Below are 16,847 nucleotides of genomic sequence, written 5' to 3' on the forward strand. Positions count from 1 at the left end.
CCCATGCATCTGAGCTAAAGTGTCCATCGCCCTATCTTTGATTATCACCTATAAGTTTTTGATTCCTAAAATAGTAATCTCATCTTCGACATAACTTCTAAGAAATATATCTACATTGTCACTTCTTCTACTGGATGTTTCCAACTAAGAGTGTTATTCAACTCAGAGTCAAAATAATCAAAACCAGGCTTCCTTACATTCTCTTCACAGTGGAGCTTCTTTGCCCCATATCTTAATATTATCACTTATGCTAGAAACTTCTGTTGCATTTCCCTCCTTCCATCACGTACATTTTCGATGTTTCATAATCTTGCCCATTCTAATTGTTTTTCAAAATCCATCTTCTTCAGATAAATCATATTGCCACTGCTCCATTCAGGCCGTCATCATCTTGATAATGGCCTTAATATCTTCCTTGGTTTGGTTTTCCCCTCACACTCTCTGCTTCTCTTTGTCTTAATATTAATACCTATGGGCTTATACCAGAACATAATATGTTCTGTGAATACTTCAGTAAACAAATAGGCAATATTCTCTGTACTTGTGGAGCTTGCATTCTAATAAGAGGTGTTGACCATAATCATGTTAAGTGAGTAAATTATACAGCATGTTAGAAGCAGAAAACCACTGTGGAAAAGATAGAACAATGTAAGGAGCAAAGGAAATAATGGTTGGAAGAGGGAAATGTGGGAAGGTATATTCATTTAAAATAGGTTAGTCTAAGAAGTCCAGAGAGAGAGACATTTGAACAAAAACTTGAAGAAAGTGAACGAGTGAGCTTAGAAATATTTCGAGGAAGAGCATTCCAGGTTCAAGAACAGCAAGTCAAAAATCATGAAGCAGGAGGATAACTAGCATGTGTTTGGGGAACAGCAAAGAAGCCAGTGTGCTTGGAGTGGAGTAAATGAGGAAAAGTGGAAGAGAGATGAGTTCAGAGAGGTAACCGGGAGCTGGAAAATAGGGCATCTTTTTAGCCATGGAAAAGGGCTCTGGCTTTTACCCTGAGCGAGATGGGAAGCCATTATGTGGCTGTGAACTGCGAAATAAAATGAGCTGAATGATGTTTTGCAAACCATTCTGGTTGTTGTGAATATCTTTTTAAAACACAAATATGATTACAATGCTCCTCTGCTTTAAAATGCTTGGTTTTAAAAAAAATATATCCTCAGGACAAATTTCCAGTCAGACATAATTGATTAAATGCCTCCTCATCTCCTGATACCATCCATCCAAGACACTCATGGGAAAAAAATTACTCTGCAATATGTGATTCCATAATTAAGTGCTAAGGTTGGGCCCTGCAAACCATAACTTTATAGAAATAGTGAAGTAATACAAGTGGGAATCATTAGGGACTACTTTGTGTGGGTGTTTGAACATGAGGTTGATCGTGAGGTTAGAGAAAACCAATTAGTCCAAAAGGAGAAAGGTGGGATAAGGTGAAGGATGTTGTATAAGCAAAGGCATAGAATTAACAAAGTCCAACTGGACAGCAAGATCACCTGCCTGCTGGGAGAAGTGGGGCAGATGGAAGCCAAGCAGAAGAATTTAGACATTGATACCACCATAAAAGAACAGGAAATTATAGATTTTTAAGTAGAAGAATAAAATAATAATATCAGTCTTCAGACCGTAGCCTGGTAAATGGTTTTGATTTATTGAGGAAAGATAAACAAACAAAAAACAATTTTCATATGAGTCAAACTTGCTCTCTACCTAAAAGCATGCTCTGTCTTATCTTGGGTAAAATTGGTTACCTTATATGAAGGATGTTGTTGACCAAAGAGGGCTTCTGTTATTTTCTCTGAAGATTGATGACTGGCCAAAGAGAAGGAAATGGAATTGAAGATAAAGGGTGTCATTTGTCTCCTCTGTGCTTAGGTGTACTGTTGGTGTGTATCAGATCCTAGACCTTTTAGTGATGTTTACTGTCAGATGTATAATATCAGTGTGTGGCAACTACATTGAATGGAAAGAACACGGTAAAGTCTGGCGTATAAAATAAAGTTGATGTTTTGTTCTTTAGGTAACAGAAACACGGACGGGTCCTCTTGGCTGCAGTAACTATGACAACCTAGATTCTGTCAGTTCTGTTCTGGTTCAGAGTCCTGAGAATAAGATTCAGTTGCAAGGTATGTAGGTACAATTTCATTAATTCTCTATGAGCCTGAATGACAGTTATCCAGTTGTGATTTCTTTCTTCTCTCTTCCTTCCTTCCTTCCTCCCTCGCTCCCTCCCTCCCTCTCTCTCTCTCTCTCTTCCTTTCTTTTTCTTTCTTTCTTTCTTTCTTTCTTTCTTTCTTTCTTTCTTTCTTTCTTTCTTTCTTTCTTTCTTTCTTTTTCTTTCTTTCTTTCAAGCTGTATGTGCAGTACTAGGCTTTTACAGTTCTCATAAAAGGCTAATCTCCTAATTTTTAACTGATATGAACATTCTAGACCAGATGAAGAGAATGTCAAAATTCACTTTACTTCTTAAATTAAGTAATTGATAACAATTGAGAATGTTTTGTGATAATATTTTTCTTCCATACAGTAATCATTGTCTCAGTAAGTAGCAGTTTTTCGATAGGTCTCCCTGAGCTTTGACTTCTTCCTTATAGATTCTGATAAAAATCGCAACCATATTTATGCATACTGTGATGTGAACATTTGACATTTTAAATATAAACTAATATGATAATTAAGGCTTCATTTCTCTTCTGACAAACAGAAATATACTTAAGAATATATTAACAAAATACTTATACTTGCATTATTTCATTTATAAAGATACATTATATGATAAAGGTAATTTATCATCTTCTTTCTATTACTATATTTTGTGAGATAATTCAATAGAGGACTTTTTAAAATAATTTTAACAAATACATATTATCCTAACTGGTTATAAGGATGTGTATATCACTCATTCATGCAGTCAGGGAAAGGTTATGAATCCACATGTTTAAACACGTACTAGTTGAATAAATTCAGAAATGTCTTTGTGATGACAGATCATCTAAACTAAGTTGACCGATCAAAGGGATAGTTTTGAGTTGTTCTTTCTAGTCTACCTTTTTTAATTGCAGAAGTTAGATCTGTATTTACATTATTCAGTTTTACATAAAAATGCTTAAAAGTTTCAGAAATTATGCCATTTTTCCTCAACTTTTCCATCTAAAAAATGTAATGGCATCAGGTTATTTAAATTTACCCTAAATAATAAATGAATTTCATTCATTTAAAATTGTATAAAAATCACAAAGAAAGCACTTAACATTTTTAAACTTTAAATGCTATCCAATTTATCATTGTCAATTTTAGATTTAAAGTTATTGAAATATTTTCTCTAATTTAAATAGAAACCCAATCTATCAATATTACTTGTAATTCTCTACTAGTCACTCCTTTTTAAATGTATGTATTAACTTTCCATCAGAGTACTAACTTTAATAGAAAAAGAGAAAGCATGTTTATATCAAATATGTTTATTTCAATTGATTTATTATTAAATTTTATTTATTAACACTATTTATTGATTTTTACTCTTTGTGAATCACTGTGTTCAGTTTTAAAAATATTATGTTATAAACACAAAACTTCAGCCTCCCATCTTCTTTGAAGAAAAATTAACACAAGGAATAAATGAATCAATACTCCTTATATAACTACTATTTCTACTCTCCTCAGTTTTTGTAAGGCAGAAACCTGCATCTCTTTCACCTTTTTTATTTGCTAGGCCTATATTTTCAGTTGTCTATTGCAACTATATTTGTACCCCAATGAACAAAGATCCTTCCAAACATGACATTAGGATATCAATATCGAGACCCTCAATTTCCCTTGTACTCTTTCTTAAATTTCATCTGTACTTATAGTACAAGTATCAGGTTGATTCACCTTTCAATCTACCTTTAATAGTAGCTCTTCTCCACTTTGAAAAAGAATGCAAAGCATTCACAAATTCTGTAATAACCTTACCATGATACATTTCTTTAAAGGGTATAAAAAACTCTGGATCACTATATGTGGCAATTGGAAAAACTTGTGTCTCTGAAGAATCTTTCATTAAGGTACCACCAGACGTCTTTGTGTCTTTCATAGTTAGTTAGTTATACAGTTATATAGTAAGTTGGTTGGTTTTATGGATAGATGGATATAGACATAGATGACATATTGTGTGTGTGTGTGTATATATATATATACATATATATATGTATATATATATACAGAGAGAGAGAAAGAAAGAGAGAGAGAAAGAGAGAGTTAGGGTCTCCTGTTGTGTTTGTAAGCACAAGGTGAAGCATTAGAATCAGTGTTTGACCCATTTGGAGATCTTCTGAATTCAGCTCTATTATTGAGAGGAATCTAGAATTATAAGAGTTTTTCAGTATTGACCTTCTTCTTCCAAACCTCTCCTCTTGTAGAAGAAGAAGAATTACTCCTGAAGTAGAATTTTATCAGAGCAAAGAAAGCATCAATAAGAATTATTGAAGCTACAGCATTAGGCAACAAATTCAGAAAGAATTCCATGACTTAACTATCTATATTGGAATTGACATTCATAAATGAGATGTCAGAGAGATGCATTACACATTAACACACTGATTTTGACTGAAAACAAATGAAATGAAATGTTTTCTGGCAGTGAGTAAGCTGGATTTACCTGCTTGTCTGTCTGGCTTTGCCAATTAGGGTACAGAACAGACATTAAAAAAAAATAACTGAAATATCCATATCTACAACTCCAAATTATTAGTAAAATATATTTAAAACATATGACAAAAAGTAATTCATAAGAAGTGTGAGCAAATACATATTGAAATTAACGATATTCCAATTTCTTCAACCCCATATGAATTTAACATATCAAGCAAGGTACATTTGAGTGAAAGGGTAACAGTAGTAATTAAAAGTTATAAAATCTTGGTAGTAACTTTTTAGTAAAATTCCCAGAAAGTGAATGATCCATATGACTAGGTGACAAATACTTTTCAAGATCAGTTAGTTCCTAATGTTTTATTTCATCAAAATTGGCAAAGGACGGCATTATTATCAAATAGAAGATTTAATGTAACTTTTAAAGATGGGACACCATGCAATTATCTTTTGCTTGTAATAAAAATCTGATGATATTGCTTAAAAAATTTTTTTCTTTCCTATTGTTTATTGGTATGTTGGAACAAATTTTCTCAAGCTTTACACATATAAAAATTAAAAGAAGGCAAATAATTTATATTGAAATAATTTATATTAATTTATATTTCTAGCAAAAAAAACCCCATAAACTAATTAACAGAGCTCTATCAATTCATTAAATCATGAGTTTTCAAGGAACAGATAATATTTGTTTTTAAAAGTTATTTATCGGGGAGACCTTCAAGATGGCGGAGGAGTATGATGTGGAGATCATCTTCCTCCCCACAAATACATCAAAAATATATCTACATGTGGAACAACTCCTACAGAACACATACTGAACGCTGGCAGAAGACCTCAGACCTCCCAAAAGGCAAGAAACTCCCCACAAACCTGGGTAGGGCAAAAGAAAAAGGAAAAAACAGAGACAAAAGAATAGGGATGGGACCTGCACATCTGGGAGGGAGCTGTGAAGGAGGAAAAGTTTCCACACACTAGGAAGCCCCTTCACTGGTGGAGACCGAGGGTGGTGGGGGGAAGCTTCGGAGCCACGGAGGAGAGTGCAGCAACAGGGGTGCGGAGGGCAAAGCAGAGAGATTCCTGCAGAGAGGATCAGTGCCAACCAGCACTCACCAGCCTGAGACGCTTGTTTGCTCACCTGCCGGGGCAGGTGGGGGCTGAGAGCTGAGGCTCAGGCTTTGGAGGTCAGATCCCAGGGAGAGGACTGGGGTTGGCTGCATGAACACAGCCTGAAGGGGGCTAGTGTGCCACAGCTAGCCGAGAGGGAGTCTGGGAAAAAGTCTAGACCTGCTGGAGAGGCAAGAGACCACTGTTTCTGGGTGCACAAGGAGAGGAGATTCAGAACAACGCCTAAACAAGCTCCAGAGATGGCAGAGCACTGCCTAAGCAAGCTCCAGAGACAAGGGCAAGCCACGGATATCATCTTGGACTCCAGAGGCGGGCACAGACTGCTAGAGCTGCTGCTGCTGCCACCAAGAATCCTTTGTGCAAGCACAGGTCACTACCCACCACCCCCTGGGAGCCTGTACAGCACACCACTGCCAAGGTCCCATGATCCAGGGCCAACTCCCTGAGAGAACACACAGCAGGCCTCAGGCTGTTGCAACATCATATTGGCCTCTGCCACTGCAGGCACGCCCCACATTTCAATTATGACTACCGTACCCCTCCCTTTCCCTGGCCTGAGTGAGCAAGAGAGCCCCAATCAGCCCCTGCTTTAACACTCCACTGTCTGGGCAGGGAACAGATGCCTAAGTGTGGCCTACATGCAGAGGCATGGCCAAATCCAAAGCTGAACCCCAGGAGCTGTGAGAACAAAGAAGAGAAAGGGAAATTTCCCTGTGAAGCCTCAGGAGCAGCGGATTAAATCCCCACAGTTGGCTTGATAAACCCTGCATCTGTGGAATACCTGAATAGACAATGAATGTTCTGAAAATTGAGGGGGTAGACTTTGGGAGCAATTGTAGACTTGGGGTTTGCTTTCTGCATTTGATTTGTTTTTGGTTTTATATTTATCTTAGTTTAGTTTTTAGTGCTTGTTTTCATTGGTGGGTTTGTTTATTGGTTTGGTTGCTATCTTCCTTTTTTTTTTTTTTTTTTCCTCGTGAGTGTGTGTGTATGTTTCTTTGTGTAATTTTGCCCGTTTAGTTTTGCTTTTACCATTTGTCTTGGGGTCTGTTCATTTTTTGTTTTGTTTTTTCCTTTTCTCTCTTGCTGTGCAGCTGGCAGGGTCTTGGTGCTCTGGCTGAGTGTCGGGCCTGAGCCACTGAGGTGGGAGAGCCAAGTCCAGGACATTGGACCACCAGAGACCTACCGGCCCCACATAATATTAATTGGCGAGAGCTCTCCCAGAGATCTCCATCTCAACACTAAGACCCAGCTCCACCCAACAGCCAGCAAGCTCCAGTGCTGGACACCCCATGTCAAACAATTAGCAAGACAGGAACACAACACCACGCATTAGCAGAGAGGCAGGCTAAAGTCATACTAAGTTCACAGACACCTCAAAAAACGCAAACAGACGTGGCCCTGCCCACCAGAGGGACAAGATCCAGCCCCACCTACCAGAACACAGGCACCAGTCCCCTCCACCAGGGAGCCTACACAACCCACTGAACCAACCTTACCCACTGGGGGCAGACACCAAAAATAACGGGAACCACAAACTTGCAGACTGTGAAAAGGAGACCCCAAACACAGTAAGTTAAACAAAATGAGAAGACAGAGAAATATGCAGCAGCTGAAGGAGCAAGGAAAAAACCCACCAGACCAAACAAATGAAGAGGAAATAGGCAGTCTATCTGAAAAAGAATTCAGAGTAATGATAGTAAAGGTGATCCAAAATCTTGGAAAAAGAATGGAGAAAATACAAGAAACGTTTAACAGGGAACTAGAAGAATTAAAGAGCAAACAAACAATGATGAACACCACAATAAATGAAATTAAAAATACTCAAGAAGGAATCAATAGCAGAATACCTGAGGCAGAGGACCGGATAAGTGACCTGGAAGATAGAATAGTGGAAATAACTGCCGCAGAGCAGAAAAGAAAAAAGAATGAAAAGAATTGAGGACAGTCTCAGAGATCTGGTACAACACTAAACGCACCAACATTCGAATTATAGGGGTCCCAGAAAAAGAAGAGACAAAGAAAGGGTCTGAGAAAATATTCGAAGAGATTATAGTTGAAAATTCTCTGAATTTCTTTTTGCTTTGGGGGGTGTTTTTTTGTAAAATTAAGGTTGACATAATCAGCGGGTTCCATATATCTGGTCCATAGACTTACAGTTACCTGCGATGTTAAAACATACAATATTAAAATAAGTATATTTGGACTCCTGAGTCACATTAACAGAGACTCTGACTTTGTTTTTAACACTGAATGGCAGAATTTTCAGAAGCAATCACTAGATATTTCTCAACTATACAGTAATTTGGTGACCCACAGGACTAATCATTTAAGAATATTTCTGGCTTTATCATTTTATTCCTTCAAGTCATTTGACATATTTCACCTGCCTTACATAAAATAAAGTAGTGTCTAGTAGATTCTCACTCCTCTTCTCCTGTCTCCTAAACTGCCTTTTGATCACCATTTCCTTAGTTTAGATATTTTTTAGTCTTCCGTCTAAACTGATCTTTTTTCTTTATATCTTCTATATCGAAATAACATACCACTCAGAGTACCTTCATTGTTAAACATCATTTAAATACAAATGAATTAATTCCATATACTTCACCCTGTTATGGGAACCCCAATAACATTACTCTAGATTTATTTTTCTAAGCAACTCACTCATTGCATTCTTATACTGCATATGTATTAAAACAATACTACTAGTTGCTATTTTAAAAAATATATTCCACAGTTCATTTGTGTGTGATGTTGTTAAGGTATTATCCTATGCCACAAAAAACCTCTCTTAATGTTGAAGCATATCCACATGTCAAATACTGTTCCAGTCTACCTTTTTTATGGAACAATTAATAATACCTAGTGAAATATCTGTAACCCAACTCTAGTAGTTATTAAGTACTATTGTATAATATTATTACATACTTCTAATATTACATATTATATTACTTCTTTTATTTTTCCTAAGTGTATTGCAAGTACCTTTAGGGCAGAGATATGTTTCGGTCATCTTCATATTTGTACTTTCCCTAGAAAGTCTCTTCCAAATGGAAGGCATTCCATAAATGTTATTTATTTGAGGTAAAATTAAAATGAATAATAAAGTAAATATATAAGTGCTAAACGTACTTTTCCTGACCCACCTATGGGAGAATTAACCTGAAAGAATGAGATAGGTATAATTGTCAAGATATTTACAAAGTAGATCTTTTTCCTAAATGCTAATTCATGATTTTAATTGAATTAACCTCATAGATGATGGTTGTATCAAAAAATTGTGGTTTTTTTGTTTTTGTTAGAAAGGAGACATGTAAAAGTTGTAAAAATCAAATTTTGTAGTAAATAGCAATTAGGTATTGACTAAGTTTTCCCTTACTTTTATGTTTATTTTATTACATTGAATATTTACCTTTTTGATTAGATTTTTCTATGTAGCAAGAAATGCTAAAATGTAAAAACTAGTAGAGATCTCCGAATGTTAATTTTATAGCCTTATTTTCATTTTTTATATTTTCTTAAGAGTTAGCAAATTTACTAAACTTGCTTGTAGAAAAGAAATAAACTGTATCACTAAGGCTGTCTTAATACATGACAAGGAAATAAACTGTGAAATAATTAAATCAGTCTAATAGTTTCCCTGTAGTCAATCTAAGTGATCATATAAAAAATAAACTCATATAAAGTTATGTGTTGTTAGTGGCATGAGATAAGCATTATAGCAACATTTCATAACTCTTTTGCTGATGCCACAAATCCTTTGTATTATGATATCTATGTAGATGTGAGCTGATAGAACATGAGCTAAAGGTATATGAAAGTATTGAAAACTATATGAAATCAAGTAGTGTAAAATAAATGCATACATCTCTTTTCAAAAGTATGGGAAGATAGGTTCTATCTACATTATATAAAAATAACCAAATATTCTGATCAATTAAGTCAAATGCCAATCAAATCAGTTTAAAAAACAAAATCAGATAGTCTGAGATATTAAACACCTCTATAATTTTCAGGATTCTTTTTTTTTTAATTTATTTAATTTATTTATCTATTTTGGCTGCATCGGGTCTTAGTTGTGGCTCGGGTATTATTTGTGGCATGCGGTGTCTTCATTGAGGCATGTGGGATCTTTTCACTGTGGGCTGGCTCTTCGGTGTGGCGCTCAGGCTTCTCTCTAGTTGTGGCGTGCGGGTTTTCTCTCTCTAGTGCGGTGTGCAGGCTCCAGGGCGCATGGGCTCTGTAGTTTGCAGCACATGGGCTCTCTCGTTGAGGCCGCAAACTCAGTAGTTGTGGCACGCAGGCTTAGTTGCCCCACGGCATGTGGGATCTTAGTTCCCCGACCAAGGATCAAACATGCATCCCTTGCATTGGAAGGCAGATTCTTTACCACTGGACCACCAGGGAAGTCCCAGTTTCCAGGATTCTTGAACAGTTCATGGAGTCAGTATATATTAAAAAGAATTATAAATATTTGCAATTTTACAGACTTCGATAATTTTCTAATGATGGTTTTAAAATATGCATAAATACATAACAATATACACAAATTTTGACTTTTTATGAATATGTAGATATGTATTATGCTTTTTTCTTTATCAGAGTAAACTTACTGTTTTGGTTTGTTCTTTAAGGGCTGCAAGTACTCCTTCCAGAGTACCTTCAGGAGCATTTTGTACAAGCAGCCTTGAGCTACATTGCTTGCAATTCAGAGGGAGAGTTTATCTGCAAGGACAATGACTGCTGGTGTCAGTGTGGTCCCAAATTTCCAGAATGCAACTGCCCCTCCATGGACATTCAAGCCATGGAGGAGAATCTTCTTCGCATAACTGAAACCTGGAAATCCTACAACATCGACTTTGAGGAATCAGGTAAGACATATATTTTATCTAACACTTCTAAACTTTGCCAAAAAAAATTGCCATATTGAGAAGACTGTTTTACCCTTTTGTGAGAAACTCTTCCATACTTGGAGGATTTTATTCAATTTATCCTTATTATTCTTTCAAACGGACCTGTGTATTGCTTTTATTGCCGGTTATTCAGTATTTTACTGAAAGCCTATATGGTACTTTGTGTATTGCTATGTACTATTGGCACTAGAACCTAGCCTGCTCTTGAGCTGATTTAGTAGTCATTTAATGAAGAAAGTCCTTGCCTTTCTCAATATAAGAAGTTAAATTATTGACTGAAAAAAAATGCACAACCTAAAAGTTGAGAATTATGTATTTATGTTTTATTCGGCGGATTTTCTGAGCACTTCAAGCCCAGGAGACAGGACTCTCAGATCGCTCTAAGGGAGGGCTCCAAAGAGGTAAAGGAGGAACCGGGATATATAGGAGTTTTGCAAGACTCCTATGTAGATTCCAGGTAGTCAGAACAGTATCAAAAGATACTGTTAATTAAGGAAAACCAGGTATGTCAAGTTAAGGAATTTAGTGCTTTTCTGGGTATGGGAAGATGCAAAGTCAAAGCTCATTGAACTCTTTCCTTGATATGCACCTCAGCTATCTGGGGCCAGATAGCTGAGGTGCTATCCTGGCTTTAGGTGCCATCCTGGTGATAGAAACCTATCCTGTGCTTTCTCATCCTGAGCCTCCTCAGGGCGCACCGTAGGAGGGTGGCTGCAGAGGCTGATAGCTTGATAGCTGGTATCTTGTTTCCATCCTGAGTTCCCTCAGGGCTCACGTCAGGGTGGCTGTAGTGGCTGAGGTGGCTGATGGCTGATGGCCACAACAGCCTTTGTTTATTGTTTATTGATATGGCAGGCAGCGTTCTTAGTCCAGTACCTCTGATACCCCTCTGGACTATTCCCATGGGCCCCGAGATTCACTTGTGAGGCAAGATCCAAAGTGTGAACGTTCTATACTTTTCTTTACATTAAAGTGAATCTCATGCACGTGCACTTTCACTCAACTACTTATTTTTAAACCAAATTCAGATCAATTTTGACTTAATGTTTGTGCAGTTTTTGTTATTTCTGAATTTTTATGAGTGCATAATTGTGTTTTCAATATTGTTACTTATGGACTATGTAACCTGTAATGGCCTTCATTTCATAAAACAATGAACTTTAATAAAAGGTTAAGAATGCCTCAAAATGAAATGAAAAATATTGATAACAACATATATAATCATTCATGATAATAGAATAATAAAAATCCCCAGAATATGGGGGATTTTTATTATTGACTAAATGCTACATAAATTATGTAGCATTTAGTCAAAAGTGTTGGACATGACTAACTTTCAAAGTGACAAGAGAGGTTTCAACTGCCAAGAGATCAGATTTATATGTTTGAATGTCATAATTTTTCCAGTGATTCATTTAACCAAGCACACTTAAAAATGATAATGAAATTTAACATACATTCACAATAAAAACACTTAATTTCGGCACAGAAGGAACATATTTCAACATAATAAAAGCCATATATGACAAGCCCACAGCTAACATCAGACAAGAAAAAACACAATTGATGGTTTCAACAAACCCTCATCTTTTTGTGTAGTAGAACCACCAAATTATAAAGTAAAAGGGTAGGTAAATAGATTTAGAAAGAGTTAATAGATTTAGATTTTATTAAGATATATTTTGATCAAAATAGTGTATAATAAATAATCCTCCTCTATTAGGGTAATATTTCTCTGTATACAAATAGCAAAAACTGTCTAAGAATCAAAAAGTCATATCTCCTTGACATTGTTGAAATGCATTTATTTCTAACCTCAAATTCTTCTTTTGTTTTTCCGATAGAATACTCATAAGTAATGTATTGGAAATCTAATATGTTATATTCAAGTAGAACCATCTGATGTTAAAAATAATCATGAAATGCAACACTTTTAGATAATGTATAATGTGTTATACCAGGGAATCTTAGAAAGCCCGTATTTGTGGAACTCACATAGGATTGCCACCCCTATTATTTTGCCTTGAGACTATATTTTTAAAAATCACCAAATGAGCATTGGGTTTTTTGTTTCCAGGTGAAATGTAGTAGATTGAAGTAGGCCAATACTGCTATTGATAGTAACTAAAAAGTAGAATAATTTTTAAAATTATATTTTTAAAGACATAATAGATCATAAAAGTAACAACTAAATAGACTAAAATGGTGTGAGATGTGTGGGATCCATAGCTTGTTTCCTTCCTTTCTTCCTTTCTTTGTTTCTCTTTCTTTCTTTCATTTTATTCATTAATTTATTGAATTCTGAGAACAGAGCCTGAGGGCTTTGCATTTCCCCAGGCAGAGAGTGGCTGATGGGAGAAAGAAAAACCAACACACTTCTAGCATTTATGGAGACTAGAATGACAAAATTCTGGACTCAGTGGGCCTAAAGAAGTTCAGTTTTACCACAAGATATTTGCTGAATTTCAGATAGTGCTGGATGCTAAAGAACTATTCAAAAGTCTTTTCAAACTTAATGAAGTTTACCGCAGACTTTAGGTGCTTAAGAGATAAAAACTCTCTAGTGGGAAGAGCTTGAAAATAAAACAGGGAAGGATGGAAAACCCCAGAGAGAATGAGGAAGTGACACTGTGTTTCTATAACTGCTTTCCCCTGGGGCACATTTATCAATTCAGGGCAGAGTTAGAAGCTGAGAATCTAGGACTAGTCCCTGAAAAATGCTGGCATTCCAGGACAGAGAAATCAGAAGAAAATTTGGCAGTCATAGTAGATTAAAGTGAGAAAATTGGAGGCTTAAGGAGTTTTAAATATATGACCAGTCTTCTCTTTAAGACATTTGCCTTAACCCATGTCAGATGTTCCTAAAGAGATAAACTGAAAACCTCTGAATGATAGCATTGAATCTTCTGCAGTGTTACAGGCCTGAAGTAGCAAACGCTCACCAGGTCCATAACTGAAGGTTCTGCAGGGCCATACCCTAAGAACAGGGGAGAGTCAGAGCCAGACTGAGTTCTCTACAAGTCTAACCCCACACTGATATAGCTCATATCCTGATTTTTTTAGGATCAGCTCCCTATAGTGTCTGTTAAATATGAAGAGAGTGACGTCTTGAGGAGGAAAACATTTTCTAAAATCTCTGCAAATTTTTTTTTTATTTATGATGAACATAAAACTCTAATTTACAACGTATGTGAGCAGATAAGACCTTATGGCTAATATCAAAAAGAAACAGGTAACAGATGTAAGATTATCCAGATATTGAAATTAATAGGAACAATTTTCAGATAATTATTATTAAAATGCTCAAAAAATGAAAGGAAAGGAAGGATAAAGTAGATGGAGATATTGAAAAGTTCACCAGAGATTTGGAATCTATACAACTGGACTAAAGGACCTTCTAAAACATAAAAATGCAATATCTGAAATAAATAACTCAAAATTTTGTTTTCATAGGAGTCTTGGCATAGTGGGGAACAGGATTAGTGAACAGGAAGAGAGGTTAATGGAATAGATAGAAATGGAAGCAGTGAGAAAAGCAACAATGAAATATTGGATAGATGCATGGCAAGCATGTGAGATATGCATGAAATTTTTTTAAACTGAAAACTTCCAAATTCAACCTACAGATTCAAAAAGCACAGCAGGGCTTCCCTGGTGGCACAGTAGTTGAAAATCTGCCTGCTAATGCAGGGGACATGGGTTCGAGCCCTGGTCTGGGAAGATCCCACATGCCATGGAGCAACTAGGCCCGTGAGCCACAACTACTGAGCCTGCACGTCTGGAGCCTGTGCTCCGCAACAAGAGAGGCCGTGATAGTGAGAGGCCCGCGCACCACGACAAAGAGTGGCCCCCGCTTGCCACAACTAGAGAAAGCCCTCGCACAGAAGCGAAGACCCAACACAGCCAAAAAAAAATAATGATACATAAATAAATTAATTAAATTAAAAAAAAAAAGCACAGCAAACACAAAGAATGATTAATACAAAGAAAACCACAGATAAGTGTATCATAGTAAATCTGTTGGAAAAAAGACAGAAAAAAATTCTTCTAACATAACTAGAGAAAAAAGACATTACTTTCATTGGACTCGCAATGAGCCTGACTTATCAAAACAAAAACAAAAACAGATTTTTGACATATTTAAAGTGCTAAAGAAAATAACAGTCAATCTAGAATTATGTAACGTTCCACAAGAGTTTCAAAAATGAAGGTGAAAATAAAGATGTGTTCAGACAAGAAATTCCAAATGAAAACATAGATGTGTAAAGGGGAAGAGGAATTCTAGAGATGGCAAATATACATGAGTAAATATAAGTGAATATCAACCTTACAAGATAATAATTATGAGGTGATGTGGACATAAAATATATGTAGGATTTTAATATATGATAATAGTGTTATAATGGGTGGTGAATAGAAAGAGTTAATATTCTAAGTCTCCCAAGGTACTGGCATTGTTGAAGATGAGCTAAGAGATGTAATTTGCATTAGAGTGAAATAAATCAAGAATAATGTAATCTCTGGAATATCTACTAAAATAAGAATGTTTAATTATAGTCAAGAAAATAAAATAAGATAAAAATTATTTGATCACTCCATAATAAGAAAATAAAGTAGAAAACAGGAGAAAAATCATCTAGGTCAAATAGATCAATGCAGCGGAAAGAGGAAGGTTTGGATTGTCTTTACAATAAATGTGTTGGGTCAGATTAATTCCACTGTAATGGTTATTATATTAAATATTCTATTTTCTTATTACACTAAATAGTCTAAATAAAAGACTAATATTGTAGGACTGGTGATTAATAATAATAAAAATAAATAAAAGACTATTTGCTGTTTACTAGAGACCTGATAAAGACATAGATAAACTGAGGTTGAATGGTGGAGAAATATGTAATGTAAACACTAGCCAAAAAATACTAAGGTAAATTTGAAAGCAAGATACATTAATTGAGATTAAAAAATATTTCATAATAATAAAGTAGTCAATCCAACAGGAATCAATATCATAATTATTCATTTATGTGAACTGCAAAATAAAAATTACACCACACCAGTTAAACGGGCAAGTAAGACTGCTAAAGACTCTTGTAATAAAGGATAGAGACTTACAATAGGGAAGGAAGATTGAAGTCAACTCCTCTGATACAAAGGACAGGAGAATTTTTAAAACACTGGAATTAGCTCATGGAAAAGTACCAGAGAAGAGTAGCAGGGAGAATGGTCGACATTTCTGCAGTATCAGTTGTAACTTCTCCTCTTTCATTTCTTATTTTGTTTATTTGGGTCTTCCCTCTTTTCTTCTTGGTGAGCCTGGCCAGAGGTTTGTCAATTTTGTTTACCCTTTCAAAGACCCAACTCCTGGTTTTATTGATTTTTTTTCTATTGTTTCTCTAATCTCTATTTTGTTCATTTCCTCTCTGATCTTTATTATTTCCTTCCTTCTGCTAAATTTAAGTTTTGTTTGTTCTTCTTTTTCTAATTCTTTCAAGTGGTAGGTTAGGTTCTTTATTTGAGATTTTTCTTGTTTTTTGAGGAAGGCCTGTATTGCTATGAACTTCTCTTTAAGAACTGCTTTTGCTGCATCCCATAGATTTTGTATGGTTCTATCTTCATTGTCATTTGTCTCAAGGTATTTTTTAATTTTCTCTTGGATTTCATCATTGACCCATTGGTATTTTAGTGGAGGGTGGTCCACCTGATTAGGCCATCTGTATTTGTTAATTGTCCCTTATTGAGGTTGGTCTCCTACTTTTCCACAGAGACTGGGAGAAAAGCGTACTATCTCCTTTTCCTTTGATGATTCCAAGTCAAAGGGATGACTCCTAGATCCTTGAGAATGACATATCTCGTTTGAAGAAGATTTACTTCTTTAAGGGACAAAGAAATACTTTATAATTGCAAGTTCTCTAAAGAAAAGGGAAGTCAGGGAAGAAACCTGTTTAAACTTTAGTGAAGCTGTGGCGAATCTTCAGGCTGTCTTGGTCAATACTTAAAAGCAGAGCCCCAAAAACCATGAAGATAAACTGACGAAACTAAAAGGAACAAAAAATCCATACAGAATCATAGTGTGACATTTTAACATGCTTATTTATTAATATATGAAAGAACAAACAAATTGAATATCAGGGAAGATTTATTGAACTTGAAAAGGAAGTTAAC

The 16,847-nt window shown here is 35.7% G+C and overlaps 1 protein-coding gene across 2 annotated transcripts in view; it reads left to right on the forward strand.

Moving 5' to 3' along the window:
* The window catches only part of BRINP3 (BMP/retinoic acid inducible neural specific 3), a 415,778-nt gene that overhangs the window by 272,250 nt on the left and 126,681 nt on the right, over nucleotides 1-16,847 (forward strand). For both annotated transcript variants that reach the window (XM_082426674.1, XM_082426675.1), the window contains exons 5-6: nucleotides 2,027-2,132; nucleotides 10,404-10,640. In XM_082426674.1, the coding sequence (XP_082282800.1) occupies nucleotides 2,027-2,132; nucleotides 10,404-10,640 (343 nt within the window). The remainder of the gene's footprint in view (nucleotides 1-2,026; nucleotides 2,133-10,403; nucleotides 10,641-16,847) is intronic.

This window comes from Balaenoptera physalus (assembly GCF_965194825.1).
Source record: "Balaenoptera physalus genome assembly, chromosome: 1".
NCBI classification, from domain to species: Eukaryota; Metazoa; Chordata; class Mammalia; order Artiodactyla; family Balaenopteridae; genus Balaenoptera; species Balaenoptera physalus.